General features: G+C 44.0%; 1 protein-coding gene across 7 annotated transcripts in view; it reads left to right on the forward strand.

Annotated features, from left to right (window-relative positions):
* Positions 1-17,273, forward strand: part of MYT1 (myelin transcription factor 1) — a 112,171-nt gene that overhangs the window by 71,525 nt on the left and 23,373 nt on the right. For 3 of the 7 annotated variants that reach the window (XM_038370417.2, XM_038370420.2, XM_038370421.2), the window contains exons 10-17: positions 2,190-2,303; positions 3,913-4,127; positions 6,726-6,931; positions 8,387-8,656; positions 10,020-10,174; positions 12,049-12,147; positions 14,311-14,373; positions 14,534-14,602. In XM_038370417.2, the coding sequence (XP_038226345.1) occupies positions 2,190-2,303; positions 3,913-4,127; positions 6,726-6,931; positions 8,387-8,656; positions 10,020-10,174; positions 12,049-12,147; positions 14,311-14,373; positions 14,534-14,602 (1,191 nt within the window). The remainder of the gene's footprint in view (positions 1-2,189; positions 2,304-3,912; positions 4,128-6,725; positions 6,932-8,386; positions 8,657-10,019; positions 10,175-12,048; positions 12,148-14,310; positions 14,374-14,533; positions 14,603-17,273) is intronic. The other 4 variants (XM_038370418.2, XM_038370419.2, XM_038370425.2 and 1 more) reach the window with 4 other exon arrangements.

Here is a 17,273-nt window from a genome sequence, read left to right on the forward strand (position 1 = left end):
GCAGTTGGCCCAGAAAAGAGCAGCAAGAGTTGGGAGAAAAGTTCATTTTCAGTTCATCTGCAGGTCAGCCCAGTGATAATACGAGAGACTGTCAACTGTTTTCAGTCTGATAGTCAATGTTCAATGCAGGGGGGGCCAGTGGTTGAGAGTTGGGTTCATGAGCCAGATTCGAGTCAAGTGGCCCGAATTCAAATCCTGGCTTGGGTCGCTGGTGATAATAAGTGTGAGGGCCTTAGTCAACATCACAAAACTGCCATGTAAGCTCTGCTCAAAAGGTGTCTGTGACTGGAATAGCAGGGGTGACCCCGGCCAGGATTGAGGATCAGATGCAGAGCTCTGTAGGGGAAGATTGTGGGGCGCCTCCTGTACTCTGCTTGTTCAAGCCAGCCCTAGCAGCATCTCTCCTAAAGGAACACTGAATTCACAGAAGTCAATAGGAGTTTTGCCTGACTCAGGACTGAGTAAACATGGAGGGCCTGGAGCCTGTCTCCAGGGGAACAAAGCCACTCCACACATAATTCCAGTCAGATCCTTGCACAAGGAGGGGAGCAGGAGTATTGCCTTCGATAAACTGAGGTTCCATGCCCCTCAAAGCCAGGAATCTCCTGAGACCATGACAGAGAGCTTCTGTACAAAGGCCCTTTGCCGCTGCATTAGTGCCAGGGCCCGCTGGCTCCTGGAGAGAATCGCTTCTACAGGGGCCAGGTTGCTAGTGGCTGCCTTGGCATCAGATACTTCAGAGCCATTCTTTGGGCTTGAGGGGGATGTTTTCCAAGCCACTGAGAAGGGAAGCCATCTAAGTTGCTGCAGGCTCTTTCCACAGGAAATTCCACCAGCTTTCCCTGCGGGTGTGAAGGGGAGAACCCAGTGACAGCCTGCGAGCTGCCTACCCCAGGCCCTACCCCTCACCTGTTCTTGCCCCACCATCTACATGTGTGTGGAGACTGAACCCTGCAGAGCTCTGACAGAGGAGCTTCCACAGTGGGGACAGAAGAGGGGTGCTTGACACAGAGGTGACCCAAACCTTCCCAGGACCTCTCCTGCCCCAACTAGGATAGGAAGGGGCAGGATCCCCACTGCAAACATCTGAAGAGGGGGCAGTCAAGGCCTGGAGGATCCAGCTCTGCTAAAATGGGAGCCTCTACTGTAATTCTGAGTTACAGCCAATCATAGCAAGCATTTCAGGATCTTCATGGCCTAGGCTGTGAGTGGCCCTTCTTCAGCCTTGCTAGGGCAGAGTGGGGAGTAGGTAGCTTAGGGTGGCCAGACAGCAAATGTGAAAAATCAGGACTGGGGGTGGGGGGTAATAGGACCTATATAAGAAAAAGACCCAAAAATCGGGACTGTCCCTATAAAATCAGGACATCTGGTTGCCCTAAAGTAGCTTCTCCTCCCAATCCCTTTCATGGCTGTCCAAAACAGCAACCCCTTCACTCCCTGCACGGCGGAGAGCACAGCGTGGGCATTTTCTGTTCTCCTGCAGAGAACAGGACTCCACAAAGGGTGCCCTGGCTCCATCACCGACCCTTTTAGCAATGGCCCATGGATCGGAGCTCATGCACCCCGGGGTGCAATCTGTCCCGTGTCCAAGGAGCTGCGCGGAGGGGGACTGTGCCTCTCTCAAGGCAGACTCTTTTCGGGACTCCTTTGGGGCAGGGCAGCACCACACCATGGCCTATGAACAGCTGTGGCTTAAAAGCCACACTCAGACCCCATCTATGTAGGTCGTGGCAAACGTGTGTAAAAGTCACACTCAAGCCCCCCGGTACAAGTAGATGTTGACACAACTGCACATCTACAAAGCACATTTTCCACTGAAATCACCCCTGGAAATGTTTGCTTAAGCAAGGAACCAGAATAAGTAAGGAGAAGGAATTCCATTTATTCATTAAAACTTCTCCAATGAACCATACCTCCCTCATTCTCTCTTTGAGGAACTCGACCCAGTTTATTGATATTTTTATCCATATCCTGGTTCTTTGAATGCTTCTGAACTTTTGTTTCTAAGCAATATCACGGTGGAGGCCTGAATGCTTTACAGCTTGCCAAAATAATAATAAAATAATAATAATAATAAAGAGATTTTTCTCATGGGCTCAGTGCAGATCCTGGTCTGTAAGGCATATGGAGATCTTCATCCTAGTTCCTCATGCTTAGCTTTCCTTTCTTTCTCTTTTAATTCCATACAGTTTATCTGGGTGCCCCATAGCCGCTGCTGAAAAATTAGCCAAATCTCATGAAAAGCAACAACCGCAGGCCGGTGACCCCTCTAAGAGTAGCTCCAATTCTGACCGGATACTCAGGTATGTTAGATTTATAACAAGGAATTTGCAACAACATTTCTTCCAACCCCAACTCCCACCCAAAATAAAATAAAATAAAATCTGTTGCAAAAAGAATCCCGTCACAATCCATCCACATACTGCTGCATCTTGGTACTGCTGATGCCTGTTATTGTGATCATAGGTCTCTCCAAGGTGCGGGGATATTTAATTGATGATCCCATGGAGGGCATCCAGGACAATGAATTGCTTCTGTAGCATCAATTAATGCTGAGGCTACAGGCCAAAGGGTTTTAACAGTACAGCAGAAGGCACTTGTGCTGATTACACTACAATGCAAACTGCCTGAGAATTATGGCTATTATATTAGCATTATAAGTAGGGGGTTTTTTTTAAGGCCACATACAAATTATTCAGTTGCAGTTTTTTTTTAAAGAAACCCCAACACTTGTCTTCCTTTAACTACATGGCTTGCAGGAGGGGGACCCTGTTGGTTCGACGGGAGTACAGTCATTTTTGAATGATTTGATTTATTTGTTTTGTTTTTATCTGATCTGCTTGGGATGCAGATTGGCCCATACTAAGAATGTCCCTGATGATTCCTTACCTGCACAGTTTTGTGATTCATGATGCTACACATGGATTATAATATGGTTAGTTAGTTTACAATGAGAGCACTAAGGCAAGACTGCTGCACAAACCCTTCTAAATGTTGATGTGCTACAGCCCAGCGAAGCATCAAGCTCTGATGGGTTTTTAGTTTTTTTCAGAACAGCTGAAAACCCAGGTCAGCTGGAGTTTTGAGTGCTCAGCAGCTTTTTTTGTCGGGGGGGGAGAAGTCTAATAGCATTATTTATTGATTTATTTATTTATTTGTGGTAGTTCTCTCCCCACCCCCCTCCCCACCCCCATGTGCTAAGGCCAAGATGCTCACAGTCTCAGGAAAATCCAGTGGAAAGAGGTTAGGAGAAAGGGAATAATAATAGGCATTTTATATACAATGTATATGCAAGTCAAATTGATTCACTATGGGCTGCACAGCAGAAGTGGGTCATTAAAAGGGACTCTGCAGATAGGGTAGCGGCCTTCCCTTATTGTGTGTTCACATTCTCTGTGGAATCAAATCTACAGTGGTGACTTGAGCTTAACTCTGCTCTCTTGATAATATTTAATGCCATTTCTTTTCAGCTCTCCCAAAGGAAAGCACTACCCCAAGATTTTATTTCTGTTGGCAAAGAGCAAACTTAGACACAGTGTCCCACAATAAAAGATTGCACTGTGATTTATGCGATAAACATCACTGGATCCCGTGCAAGAATTAGGAACATGAAATTTCCAGCCCTACTCTTTAGAAGCTCAGGGTCATATTCTGATCTCTGTCACTCTGGGGTAGGTCTGGAGGAAATGAAATCAGAATCTGGCCCACATAGTATTTTTTAAGGAAAACCTGATAAACCCATGAACAGAATTATGAAGAAATGATCCTGCTTTGTTTTGGGTAGAATATTTGTAAACCATCCTCTGGAGAAAAGAAATGGCTTGGCACTTTCACTGTGAATCACTTACAAAGCGGGGAAAGGAAAGAGAAGTATTGTTGATTGTTGGGTTTTGGTTCTTTTTTTATCTGCAGGCCTATGTGCTTTGTGAAGCAGCTGGAGATTCCTCAGTATGGGAGCTACAGGCCCAACATGGTTCCAGCAACCCCTAGGGCCAACCTGGCCAAGGAGCTGGAGAAGTACTCCAAGGTCACCTTCGATTATGCAAGTTTTGATGCTCAGGTTTTTGGCAAACGCATGCTTGCCCCAAAGATTCAGACTAGCGAAACCTCACCGAAAGCCTTTAAATGTAAGTTGGGACAAGTAAGGGGTTTGGTGCTGAGTGCTCTGTGCTTTATCATCAAATATCACTTGCCAGAGAATACTGTGGCTCTTGGGAGGGTGTGTTTGAGTGAAGGGGCTGGGACAAGCAAGAACAGTTGTCTATGGAGTGCTTAGCCCAAAGGACAATTTCTTTGGCTTCAGCTTTGGGGAGAATTGCATCCAGCCTTGGGTACATTCATCTGAACAATATCTCTTGGTGGGATAAGTTACACGTTAGCCTCCAGTTTGTCCCCAGTATCTTACAGCTCATGTATATTCCTCCATTCATCCATCTGTTTCTATTCTAGCTAGTTGGCTTATATTTTCTCTCTTCTCTATCTGATATCTAACTAAGATATTCTACGTGTTTGTTTCACGTATTATATTATATTAACCACACACCTTCTAGCCATCAGTTGTCTAACATCTTATCTATCTTATCTACCTACCATTCTTATCTACCAAGGATTTTGCATGACTTGGCAGAGCCATTGACCAAAGGAAGCCTCCAAATAGATGCATGTGTAAAATGAAATGATCAAATAATCCCCCTGAGGATGGACCTTTAGGTGCAGGAAATGAGATGGACATGGCGGGCTAAAATTAGAATTGTATGTTACACCTCTGTAGTGGATGGCCAGCACAGACTCATGCAGTTTCACTGTTTAATGTTCCTACTCCATTAGTCTCCACACATGCATGCTGAATCCATCTTTTAAAGCATAAAAAAAAAAAAGATTTAGGAAACCAGTTTGCAGAAGTCAGCAGCCTCAAGAGGGCTTTCTCTTTGTAGCTAATCCCACTTTCAGAGTCTTGTTTAATCCTGACGCAGCTGCTCTCTAAAAAGTGCTCATGCTTGAAAGCATCCTGGTTGTTGCACTACAATGGAAGCTCCCTTTTATTACAGTACTAAATCTGTAAAAGATCAGACAATGAAATTGGATGGAGGCCAGAGAGCACAACTGCCACTGTCATCCTGGGTTAGGGCTGATGGAAAAGTAATTTGTTTCCCAGCACAAGTGATTCTGCTGCTGAATAGATTGTGTTATTTGCAATATTCGCAAAGAATTTTCAGGGTAATTGTACTGACAAAAATAATTCCAGCATCCCCACTAGGATAATCCTTTTTATTTTTTCTCGTCACTCATTTTTACTAATTTTCTGATTGCAAGTCCATTAGTGCCAGCAATACTTATGAAATGGAAAAGCATCGTTGAGTGTACAGTGTGAAATTGAAATTGGCATCTCACCATTCTGGATATTGTCAGGTTGTGCTTGCAAATACCCCGACCCCACCAAAAGACATGGATTAAACTGGACCAAAATTTAAAAAAAAAAAAAAAGTAATGCCCAAGAATAACCATTTGGGCAAGACTCCCATGGGTTAATCAGAGCAACAAGATTAATATGATTGCCAATCATAGCAGGCAAATCTGTTCCTTTCATTAAGGACTTACTTTAAAGAGCTCTTCATCCAGAGGGATGTGTGCACATAACTCCTATTAATGTCAATAGGCATTATGCACACACACAATGAGGGGGGAAGCAGTCCTCGAAAAGATTAGCAGTTTATACTGTCTTATTTTTAGAGTTCATAATGGGAATAATAAAATCATTTTCCTTTGCTATGGCACCTTCATCTGAGCTTGTCAAGCTGCTTTGCAAACATAGGCCAAATCTTACAGGCCTTTCGCAGGCAAAACTCCCACTGAAGTTAATGGGAATTTTGATTGGATAAGGGCAAAGGAAAAATTGACCAAGAACTTCAGGCATGTAAATTTGGAAAGACAGAGCCCATCCTGCAGCTGGATCCATGTGAGAAGACCTTTCTGCCTACATGGAGACACTGACTTCCAAGGGACTCTATATGGTTGTTAGAGTCCTTCCAAATGGATTGGTTTACAAGATTGGGGCCATGATTTATATTGACTTAATCCTGAGAGATGGCGAGTCTCCTCACATCCCACTAGTGTTTCAATGGGAGTCGAGAGTGCTCAGCACCTGGCAGAGTCAGACCCAGGTCCGGCATACTATATAACAATGTACAGGGCAATGTAGTTCTAGACAGTATAACTATATTGTAGGAGATTTAATACAGCTAGACCAGCTGTCAGAAGAGCCCTATTTCACTGGTGTCATCATCAGAAAGTCACATTTTATAGCTGTGATTGGTGTGGTTTTGCTGTTAAAATGTGATTTTAAAAAAATTACATATGTTTGTATAATTATATGAGTTTTGAGAAGGCAAAGTTAAAAAACAAGTGAAGATTCACTATTGTTTCCCCTTTGAAGCCCTCAGGATAGTGCAGGAATATGGTTTTAATGAAGAGGGCTACAGTATTCTGGGAATTTGATGGTGCAGTCAGCTAATGCAGGAACCTTTCACCTTAGCACACCTGAGCATGAGTTCCCAGCTTTTAGCACCTTTAGTTCCAGGAGCAGTACATTTGCTGACAGGTTTATAATAAGTAAAGGGCTGCCATTGCAGTATGCATATACACTGAAATCAGTGGCATGGGATTGATTTGCCTATAACGCTCATGTGTAAGTTATATATCAGCCCTGTATTGTTCCCTTTTTGCAGCTAAACCTTTTCCAAAGGCCTCTTCCCCCAGCCACAGCCCTTCCAGCAGTTATGTGAAGAGCACTTCATCTTCCTCTACAGGCTTCGACTATTCTCACGATGCCGAGGCTGCACATATGGCTGCCACCGCCATTTTAAATCTCTCCACCCGCTGCTGGGAAATGCCAGAAAATCTCAGTACCAAGCAGCAGGATCTTCCTAGCAAGGTGAGCTTGACTGCAAGGAAATGCAGGGGGCTGAGGGTAAAATCCACAACAGCAAAGACAATGCAATGGGACACTGTTCAAAAAAGATCTTCAGGTAATTAACTTCAATGTACTTAAAATCAGAGCTGGCTGAAAATCAGAATTTCTGGCCTGAGGGAAATGTTGATATTTTGACATCAGTTTTCATCCTGAATCAGGACAAAATGCCAAAACTTTACACAGAATAAAAGGCTCTGAAAAGTTTTGACTTCCGAAATGGCAGAGGGGAGACCCTGATGCACGATGGGAGATGTAGTTCTAATCAGGAAGGCTAGCCAATGGGGGAGAACAGAGACAGGAGGCATCTTAACTACAGCTCCGATTAGGCACCACACCATAAGAACGTAAGAATGGCCCTACTGGGTCAGACCAAAGGTCCATCTAGCCCAGTGTCCTGTCTTTCGACAGCGGCCAATGCCAGGTGCCCCAGAGGGAATGAACAGAACAGGGAATCATCAAGTGATCCATCCCCTGTTGCCCATTCCCAGCTTCTGGCAAACAGAGGCTAGGGACACCATCCCTGTCCGTCCTGGCTAATAGCCATTGATGGACCTACCCTCCAGGAACTTATGTAGTTCTTTTTTGAACCCGGTTATGGTCTTGGCCTTCAAGTGAATGCAGGTTATTGTCAAACTGACCCTCAATTAAATGTTTCATTTAGATTTTTCCTAATGGAAAATCAGTGTGGTTTTTTTTTTGCAAAAAGGAAAATGTCAAATTTGAGGAAGCCACATTATCTGTGGAAAAAACATTTAGAGCTAAAATTCCTGAGCCGCTTTCCTTGAAGCCTAGATGGGACTGGTACTATTGGAGTTTGACTTCACAAGCACCAGGTACTGCGGGGAGCTGAGCACTTCCTTAGTAGTTAAGCTTGCTTGTACCTCAAGCAACAGAAGGCACTTGGCACCATCAAAAGGCACTCAGCCCCAGGCAGGATGAGGCCTAAACTGAAATGTTGTGAGTAAGACTCTTGACATGCTAAAATAAGAAGTGCCTGTGCTGGCTCAGGTACCACTTGTGCTGTACATTGCACATCTTTTGCATATTCAGCAAGCCCTGTTTTGAAGAAAGAGTCCTTGATTGTTCATTTGGAAAACAGGTCAGTATCCACAACAGTGTCTGTAGAACATGGTATGGAGACATGGGACTATACAAAGTAGCTGTCCGAGACAAGCATCCCTTCCAAACAGAGGTTGCATTCACTGCTGGGACATATTCACATGGGATATTTCTGAGAGCAAATCCTGTTCTGCTCCATTCCATCCCATTGACTGTCAGAGCTTGAAGAAAGAGTGTTGCATGCTAGTACCCACTACTCCATATTGCTTTAGGCCCCTGACTGCCCTGTAAAGCAAGAGAGACACTCCGAAAACTGATTGCAGGGGCTCATTTAGAATGTTGTCCCTCACCTTTCAGTCTATGGACATTGAGGTGGATGAAAACGGGACACTGGATTTAAGCATGAACAAGCATCGCAAACGGGAGAGCACCTTCCCCAGCAGCAGCAGCTGCAGCAGCAGCCCCAGTGTGAAGTCCCCAGATGTGTCCCAACGCCAAAATAGCACGAGTGCCACTAGCAGCACCATGACCTCACCCCAGTCCAGCCAGACCTCCCGTCAGGATGAATGGGATGGCCCCATTGACTACACCAAACCAAATCGTCAGCGGGAAGAGGAGCCAGAAGAGGTGAGCGGTGATGAGACCTTGTAATTAGGTCTCTTTTCCACTGAGATGCAGACTGATCTACAGTAATATGTTTTCACTCTAGAGACCAGTGAATCTTGGCTTCCTTGGGCACTTTATTCCCATTGACTTCAATGGGGGCAGAGTTAGGCCAGTGTTGAGTACTTTGGAAAATCCCACCCATACTGTGTTTAGAGTTTTTTTTTCTCTCTCTCTTTCTCTCTCCCTGCTTCTCTGATCCCTTTTAAGCCTCTCTGTGTTCACTTTTCACTCTGCCCACTCCGTTCTCCAGTTCTCATTCTGTTTTTGACAGTTGTTTTCTTCCTCTTTCTTTCTCCTTTTCTCACCATCTCCCCTGAGTAGAATGCAGATGTGATAAGGTTGAAGTTGCATGCAAATTTAAAACCCTCTGGCCCAGATCCCTGCACCTAGCACAGGACACAGGGTGAAAGAGGAAACAGCTCTAAGCCGCCTTTCTGCCACCCTGGTCCTGCGGCTGAATCAGCCACTCAGTATAATTTAGAGCAACCTAACAGCTGCTCTAAATTATGCAGATTGGAGTGATACCTTAGGGAATGCTCCCCCAGTCAGGGATCTCCACAGTACAGCATGCTCAGACCATGCCCCCTCCTACCCCAGCCTGCTCAGGAATGCCCCTCTGCAGTAGATGGCATAAAGCTGGCTATGCCTGCTTTGCATTGCCTAGGAACTCCTTAACATCGTGTTAGGGCAGTTCTCCTTCTCCTTTGTGTCGCTGGAGTGGGGCAGAGAGGCTGGAGCTGGGGACCGGGGTCTGACCGGTGCAAGCGGCTACAAGGTCAGGCAAAATGAGTTTCCCCACTCATGACTGAGAGGATTGCAGCGTGAATTAATGAGCCAAGTGGAGGGGAGAAATAATCAATAACTATAAACCCAATGGCCTCATGCTGATCTCTGTGACATCAGGGTAAATCAGCAGCGATTCCAGTGAAATTACACTGGCGAACATCCAGTGGGAGCAAGACCAGAACCAGACACTGGACGTTTAGAATTCCTGACAGGAAGGATGATCCAGTGAGTAGGGTGCTAGCCTGCAACTTGAGACACCTACGGTCAATTCCCTGCTCAACCACAGACTTCCTGTGTGAACTTAGGTTAGCTGCTTAACCTCTCTGTGCCTCAGTCTCCCATTTAAAAGGGAATAATAGCACTTCCCTGCCTCCCAGGGTTGTTGGAAGGATAAATATACTAAAGATTGTGAGGAGCTCAGATGATGGGAGCTATAGAAAGGCCTACGATGGCTAGATGGACTCTTTTGATCCCTCAGCACTGCCATGTTCACAGCATGTGGATCAGTAAAGATATTATTCCCGCTGGTTTCTTACAGTCAGAGCCCGCAGTCCATTCTTTTGCCTCCTCTGAAGCCGATGAGCAGGAAGTGTCAGAGGAAAACTTTGAAGAACGGAAATACCCCGGGGAAGTTACCTTAACCAACTTCAAACTTAAATTCCTTCCCAAGGACATCAAGAAGGAGCTACTCACGTAAGTCCTGCCTCTTTGACGGCTGAGCCCAAGTGAAATGTATAAAATGCGCAGGACAGCCAGGAAGGGTGGGAAGGTGGGAATCAGTTAAAAAAAAAACACAACTAAAATGTTCAGCATTGTTTCATACTGTGATGGTCTTATTTAATCCAAACACTTCAAAACAAAAGCTTCAAGAGAAATTTCAGCCTCTGACTACTTTTGATTATCAAGATGAGGGTTAGCCCAGATGGTCTTCCTGGACCTGTGTAATGATTAAAAGAACCTAGATGAAAGCTCTTTAGTCCCAGGATTCATGAAAATGGTTGTGAATGCGTAATTTCCGAGACCATTTTCCCAATATATTTCCCCTTAAAATTAATACTTGTGCAGTGATTGAGGGAAAGAGTTTGCCCACTCCCCTGCCTCCTCAGGTACGAGATGCTAAACTATTCTTTGACATCAATGTGGCCAAGGGCTCTCGGTACCGCCCAGCTGGTGCTCAGAACCCAGCGCCACTATGTCCAGAGTTGAAAAGGCAGGTAAGTAGACAGTCTAGTAGCCATCTCAGCTAGTGGAACAGTGTTTTCTGGTAATACAGAGCAGTGAGTACAGTCCCCATGAAGAAAGCTATAAAGACTCTATTGAAACAACGCAAGTGTATACTATTGCACTGTGTGCTACATTTGAGGGGGCCCTGAACCAAACTCCAGACCTGAATGCCGTAGAAACTTGGAAAGTTTGGATCCAGAACTTTTCAGCTGGATCCCTCTCCTTAGGAGACGATGAAGAATCCTGGATCTGTATTGCTCATGTGAACAAAAGGGGAGAATTCAGATCCTGATCCAAACTTTGCAGCTTGGACCCAGCTCTAATCTAAAGGAATGCTGGAATAAACTGTTCCGATGCAAGGTGTGGCAGGCTGATCCCTGAAGTAAAGTAAACTTGTCAATGGAGCTATTATTCCTAGGCTTATTTCCAGAGTAAGTCTGACCTTTTAAAAAAATATAAGGTAGGAAGGGCCCAACAAGCCTTCATTTCGTTGACCTCTTTCAGTCTAGTACATTATTTGGCTATGCAAGTGGGAGTTTTGAAGGGGAGTATGTGATGCTGGGAGGAAACGGGGGATATGTGGAAATCCCAGGTGAGCAGAGGAAGAGGGGAATGAATCCTCCCTACATGAGCAAGACACTTCAAACAATTCTCATAGGCAAAATTTTAAAGTTTTTTTTTTTTTCAGAAATGGTGTGAGCATCAATTTCTGGGGTGGGTAAGCCAAGTTCTCCCTGACCCCTGGCATTATTCAAAGGGAGACTGTTTCATGGCAATGAACAGCTCTGGAAAGGAATCTTCCTGGCATTTTAGGCAGCTTTGAGCTTCCTTTCCATACCAGGGACACAAGTCCTCTTTGATCCTTCTGCCATCATCTTGAACTACGATGCACTGGATGCAGTGAGCTGTAGCTCACGAAAGCTTATGCTCAAATAAATTTGTTAGTCTCTAAGGTGCCACAAGTACTCCTTTTCTTTTTGCGAATACAGACTAACATGGCTGCTACTCTGAAACCTGTCTGGATGCAGGCCATCCATGAACAAACTCACTTGTCATGTAAATTTGAGTTTTTATGTCCATATGGTCCCTGCATCATCTTAAGATGCTGGTGGCAAGTGTCTGGGAAAGTGTTGCCCATTTCTGTCTTGTTTATGGCCACCCTACGCATACAAGTCACTAGTGCCACACAGCAATGTATATTGTTGGTTGAACATCTGCAAGTTAATCGTAGTTCCAGTGATTATACATATTTTTTGTTCCTGTGAGAGGGACTTGAGGTTGATTTTCCTTTCTGTATCTTGGTGTAAGTAACCTTTGCATGTGCCCCTTGTCCCATAATGCAGAGGGAGTGGAGGCAGCAACAGCAGAGGGTATAAAACAAGTTGTTTTGTGGGGCATCAGAAACGGGAGTCCCAGGACCATCATCATGGACAAACTATGAGGTAGTTGTCCTGCCCTAGTATCAAGACTCTATCCAGTTCCTGTGCACTGTGTATTGATGTGGGTTGCTTCTTTCTGTGTTCAGAGTACAGCCATCTCCTTCCCCCCCCCCCGACCTATTCTTGGTATTTCTACTTTCCACCACCCTCAAAGGTGCCATGTTTTGCAACCCTCTGACCAGATCCTGTCATTATTGCTTTGTGCATCTACCATGGTTGCTCCAGGCTGATGCAAGACACTCCCTCCCCATAAGGGTTGAGGACATTGTCTTTGCAGGACTTCCTCAATCCCTTCAGCTTGGGCAGTTAGGGACAGGACCAGGCCCCAAATTTAGAACCATGAATAATAGCATCTAACACTACCATTAAGTCACTGGGCTTGTTTCTATGTAGAGAGCTGTACCATGGCTAGGCAAGCTGTGCTATGGAAAGGCAAGGAGGGACGCATATTGCAGGCATGCCGAGGCAGACACAATGCCTGTGGCCTGCTGTGGTAATTCACTGAGAAGCAGATCTTGCACCTGTCTTTGGAGGTGTAACTTGTGCTCCCCCAGCACTGGCCTGGTGGGCTTTTCCAGCATCCAGGGAAGGGAAGCAAACTCCAAGCCCAAGTCCTCCAAGCCCCAAAACCTCGGGGTGCTTTTTATTGTTTACCACGATAGTCAGACAACAGAATAAAACAGCTGCTGAAATCACTGACCATAATACCTAAAGGCCTCAAGAGGTCACGATCTTCCCCTGTGATATCCCTGAACCCAGCTTCTTCTTCCTTATATACTCCATCCAAACCTGTGACAGGCAGAGATCACTTAACCCTTTCCAAGTTCTGCTTTTACCTGGTCACATGGCCTCATTCCACTAGCCACCGCAAAATGGAGATGGGGTCATGGCCATATCCCGACCCATTTGGCATATTGACCACTGCTGGTGGCACTCTGGCTCTCCCAGTGTTGGTCCTTATGGAGCACAAGGGATGGAGGAAGATGGCTCCCTAGAACCCCCACCATACCTTGCAAACCCATGCAGGGGGAGCCAGAATCCAGCTCAAAGTATTTCATTAGCGCTAATTCCCAGATATGGCCCTGAACCCAGGAATCCATATTTGAAGACTGTGTTTGGCTACGCTGTATAGTAAGCCCCACCGTATACAACTGTAGCTGTGCAATCACGTACAGCATTATGGATTTTATTTCCTGAATATCACAAACCCGCTACACCTGTCCCATTGCCTATAAGATTCACTGGGAAGCAATGGGGAGGTAGAGAGATATAAAACAAAGCCAAGATAAAAGATATAAAACAAAGCCATCTCTCTGCAGCATGCCCAGCTCCAACTGTTAAAGAATTATGAGTGAAATCCCAGATATCATGAGATTTATTTTTTAAATTGAGGTCTTTTAATTTGCCTTCAGGTGATGGAACATATAGGATTCAGGCTTTTCTCTGCAGCCTTGAGTGCTAGAAATTGAAAGAAAGAAAGCTGTAATAACTAGACCATCACCTGTCAGGAATGGTCTAGTTATTTTCTTTAGTGCTGCCTTGAGTGCAGGAGACTGGACTAGATGACCTATTGAGGTCCCTTCCAGTCCTACACTTTTATAATTCTATGAAAGCTGAGATTCACAGATAATCACCTGATTCCAGCAGCTGGGGGTTCTAATAAAATGTCACAAGACTGCGATAAAAACCACGAGAACTGGCAGTACTGAGTCTGTAAAGCTGGTTTTCCATTTACAGTGCCATTAAGGCTGGTTTAGTTCTTCCTTTTAAAAACACAGACAAAAACAAAATACCCCAGCAAACAATCTTTTTACTTATTCTTCATATTTTGCCACAAATTCCTTCAAAGAAGGAAAGGTCGCCGTGGCCTTTTGGGAACAAAGGGAAAGAGAGCAGGCCAAAAAGGAAGCAGTTGGTTTATTTGTACAGATTTCTACTGGCTGCTAACACGAATAAGTAAATATCAAGGCCAAGGCTAAGTTGTGCTAACAAAATCCAGAACACACCCCGGTATTTCACCTACCCTAAGAGACCTGGCCCACACACCAACCAAATTTATTTTATTTTTCACCCAAGAAAGGTTTCTTCCTTGTTTTTACCCATGCATGAAGCTTTCAATGAGTTTATTTCTTTTTGGCACTTACACTTTTTATTATTTTTGTTCAGTTGCCCTACCCCAGGCTGTGATGGCAGTGGACACATCACGGGAAACTATGCCTCTCACCGCAGGTTTGTTGACCTACCGTTTCAGGTTCTGACTCTTTAGACTACATTTTTTTTTAATCGTGTGGATGGTTTGGTTCTGTTTCCTTCTCCCCTTCCTTCGCCCTTCCCCTCTTTTTCTTAATTTTTTTGGGCTTATCCAGATATTCCATCTCTTCTCTTTCAGCCTTTCTGGTTGTCCTCTTGCTGACAAGAGCCTCAGAAACCTCATGGCTGCCCACTCTGCTGACCTCAAGTATGTTTGCGCTAAACTCAAATCTCCTTTTTTTTCCCCCTTGTGCTATACTCTTGCTTTCCCCATATCCCTCATCTTTAGAAAAACCAATCAAAATCTGCCTAAATGGATCTCCAGTCTGTGAGCCAAACATCTTCCCTGGGTTTGGGGAGGAGGGAGAAAGGTTAAGATGGGATCTTGGTCCATTGACTTGGGCTCCTAGACATTGTGGTAATACAAATAATAAATTATAATAATATTAATAATAAGACAAGAGCATCAATGCTCAGAAAGTCTCATTGTGAAAGATGAAGTTCCATGAAGATGGTCAGATGAATGATTTTAACCCTGGGCAGATTTTTGTTGGCTGCAGTGGAAATGTGCTGTTTTCTTTTCACTTGGTGTCTCCTTCTAAGCTCCTGTAGCCTATGTAACGCTATTATCTTTATCCGAAAACATTTTATATAGTGCCATAGATGTCCTGTACAGAATTGCTGTTGGTAAAATATTTGTTACCCATCAGTATCAGAAGGAAGCTAGCTCTTGGCAGGCAACCTGACAACCTAATTACATGCAAAAATTTGGGGAGTGTTCATTACCAAAAGGGAGATATTTCCATACTTTCAATGGGAATTTGAGTTTAGAGAGACAGGGAGCAGAAGCACCATCATTCATAGGGCCAGATTCTCAGCTGCTGCAAATAGGTACAGTTCCATCAAGGTCAATTAACTGGCCCAAAGCATTACATTGGATTAAGATTTGCACTGTTTTCATATATGATCCTGAATCAAGGAATCCATATTTGAAATCTGCATGCAACTCTACTCTACAAATGGCTTCACCCCTCCCAAATCCTTATTAACCTTGATGGAGTTACACTGAGTTAAACAAGCTGAGGTTCTGGCTCAGAATCTTTAATAAGGGTCCTAAGGCTTACAGGAGAGTTTGTCAGGTTTTGTCATAACTTCCCTCCCCTAAGGAAAATTCAGGCCAAACCTCTAGATTTTTTTTTTCAAAGGTGTGGCAGGATACTTAATATCCCTCCAAAAAACATGGAAAATAAAGCGTTGTGAATCATTATTCTATATATATTAGATGGAGCCAATTTGTGCCGTTTATTTTCTTGTTGGTTGATTTTCACTTCAGATTCAGCAAAGCTTTGTGTGGCTATTATAAGGATTATTATTAATTGAATTTGTATTACAGTGGCATACAGGTGTCTTTGCTGAGAGTGGGGTCTCATTGTGCTAGGCTTTGCACAGGCACATAGCAAAAGGCTGTCTCTCCCTAGCAGAGCTTATCATCCAAATAGGCAAGATAGAGAGGGTAGGAGGGGAAACAGAAGAACGGGCAAATTATTTAAATTTTCAAAGGTCACATAGACGGTGAGCAGCAGAGCAGAGAATCAAACCCAGATCTCCTATCTATACACTACCTCCCAATAGATAATTCAGTAGGGCTGATTGAAATTTTTGCATTTAAACTATTTTTCTATGGAAAATTGGGTTTTCAACTAACTGAAATTTTAAAAAACCTATTTTCCAACCAAATCTGCAATTCAGCCTTATCCTAGGACATGTCTAAGTTGTGAGCCTCGCTTGGATGGGACTGAAGCATAATTTATAAAATTCTTGGAAAGCTCCTTACTCCTGCTGAGGCATAACCTGCTTCTCTCCCTCCCCATCCTAATGCATGTTGTGCCATCTTTAACATCTGGTTAGCTATGTAGTCACACTTACCTGTTTAAATACATCTAAATGTGCTAGTTAAGAAATATTGAGAGGCTTAACAGATACTCAGGTATCTTTGGCTGAATGTATTATTGACTCAGAATTATCAGGCTCTTCACAATCACTTTTTCCCTCACGTCTGATCCTACAGTATCGAATTTCCATACATGGCTGCCCAACATGTGGCTGCACAAATAACAACAAAACTGAGTTTATGTGAGCATGTGCAACAAATGAGCCAGATGAGCAAATATAAATTGGTCAATATTGGCTATAGGCAGCCATTGTATCCACAAATACCATAACCACTTGCACTTGCAAATACAGTTTTATAGGTGGTCCTTGAGGCTTATGTGTTAAAAATGTGGCCCTGTGTCAGGTTAAAAATAAAAGTTATTACAACACGGAGGATTCTTCAATAGTCAGACTGGTGTAATTCCTTTCTCTTTGCATTTTTCCTCATGTCTGTACAGCTTTTGGGGCCTCTTCCAGAAGTGCCAAGTTAAAAATAGGGACATGGCTTTTAACTGCACTGAAATACTTTGGGCCAGGAATGCTTAATGGAGGGACAGGAGGGGAAAATGGTAAATATTTTATTCAAAAACCTAGAGACTGTCCTACCTAATTAGGGATGTTAGGTATGCACAGCTGTAGTTGCTTTACTGGCATGGTATTAAAACCTATTCCACCCCCTTAACAACAACAACCCCCCCCCCCCGCCATATTCTAATACTACCCTTTATAGCAATACCACCTTGGAATCCTGAATCCGAAATGTGTTTCCTCATGGAATGTTTTTTTTCCATCACAAGGTAGGGACGGGTAAAAGTAGTTTGGATAAAATAAGAACTGAGCTGAAACATCGAACTAAATCAAATTAAAACCTTTTCTGTGATTTGAAAAGGTGGTATTTGTGGTGGTTTTTTTTTCATTTTGTTTTGTTTACATGTATTTTTCTGTCT

This window comes from Dermochelys coriacea, chromosome 13 (genome assembly GCF_009764565.3).
Source record: "Dermochelys coriacea isolate rDerCor1 chromosome 13, rDerCor1.pri.v4, whole genome shotgun sequence".
In the NCBI taxonomy this organism is placed as follows: domain Eukaryota; kingdom Metazoa; phylum Chordata; order Testudines; family Dermochelyidae; genus Dermochelys; species Dermochelys coriacea.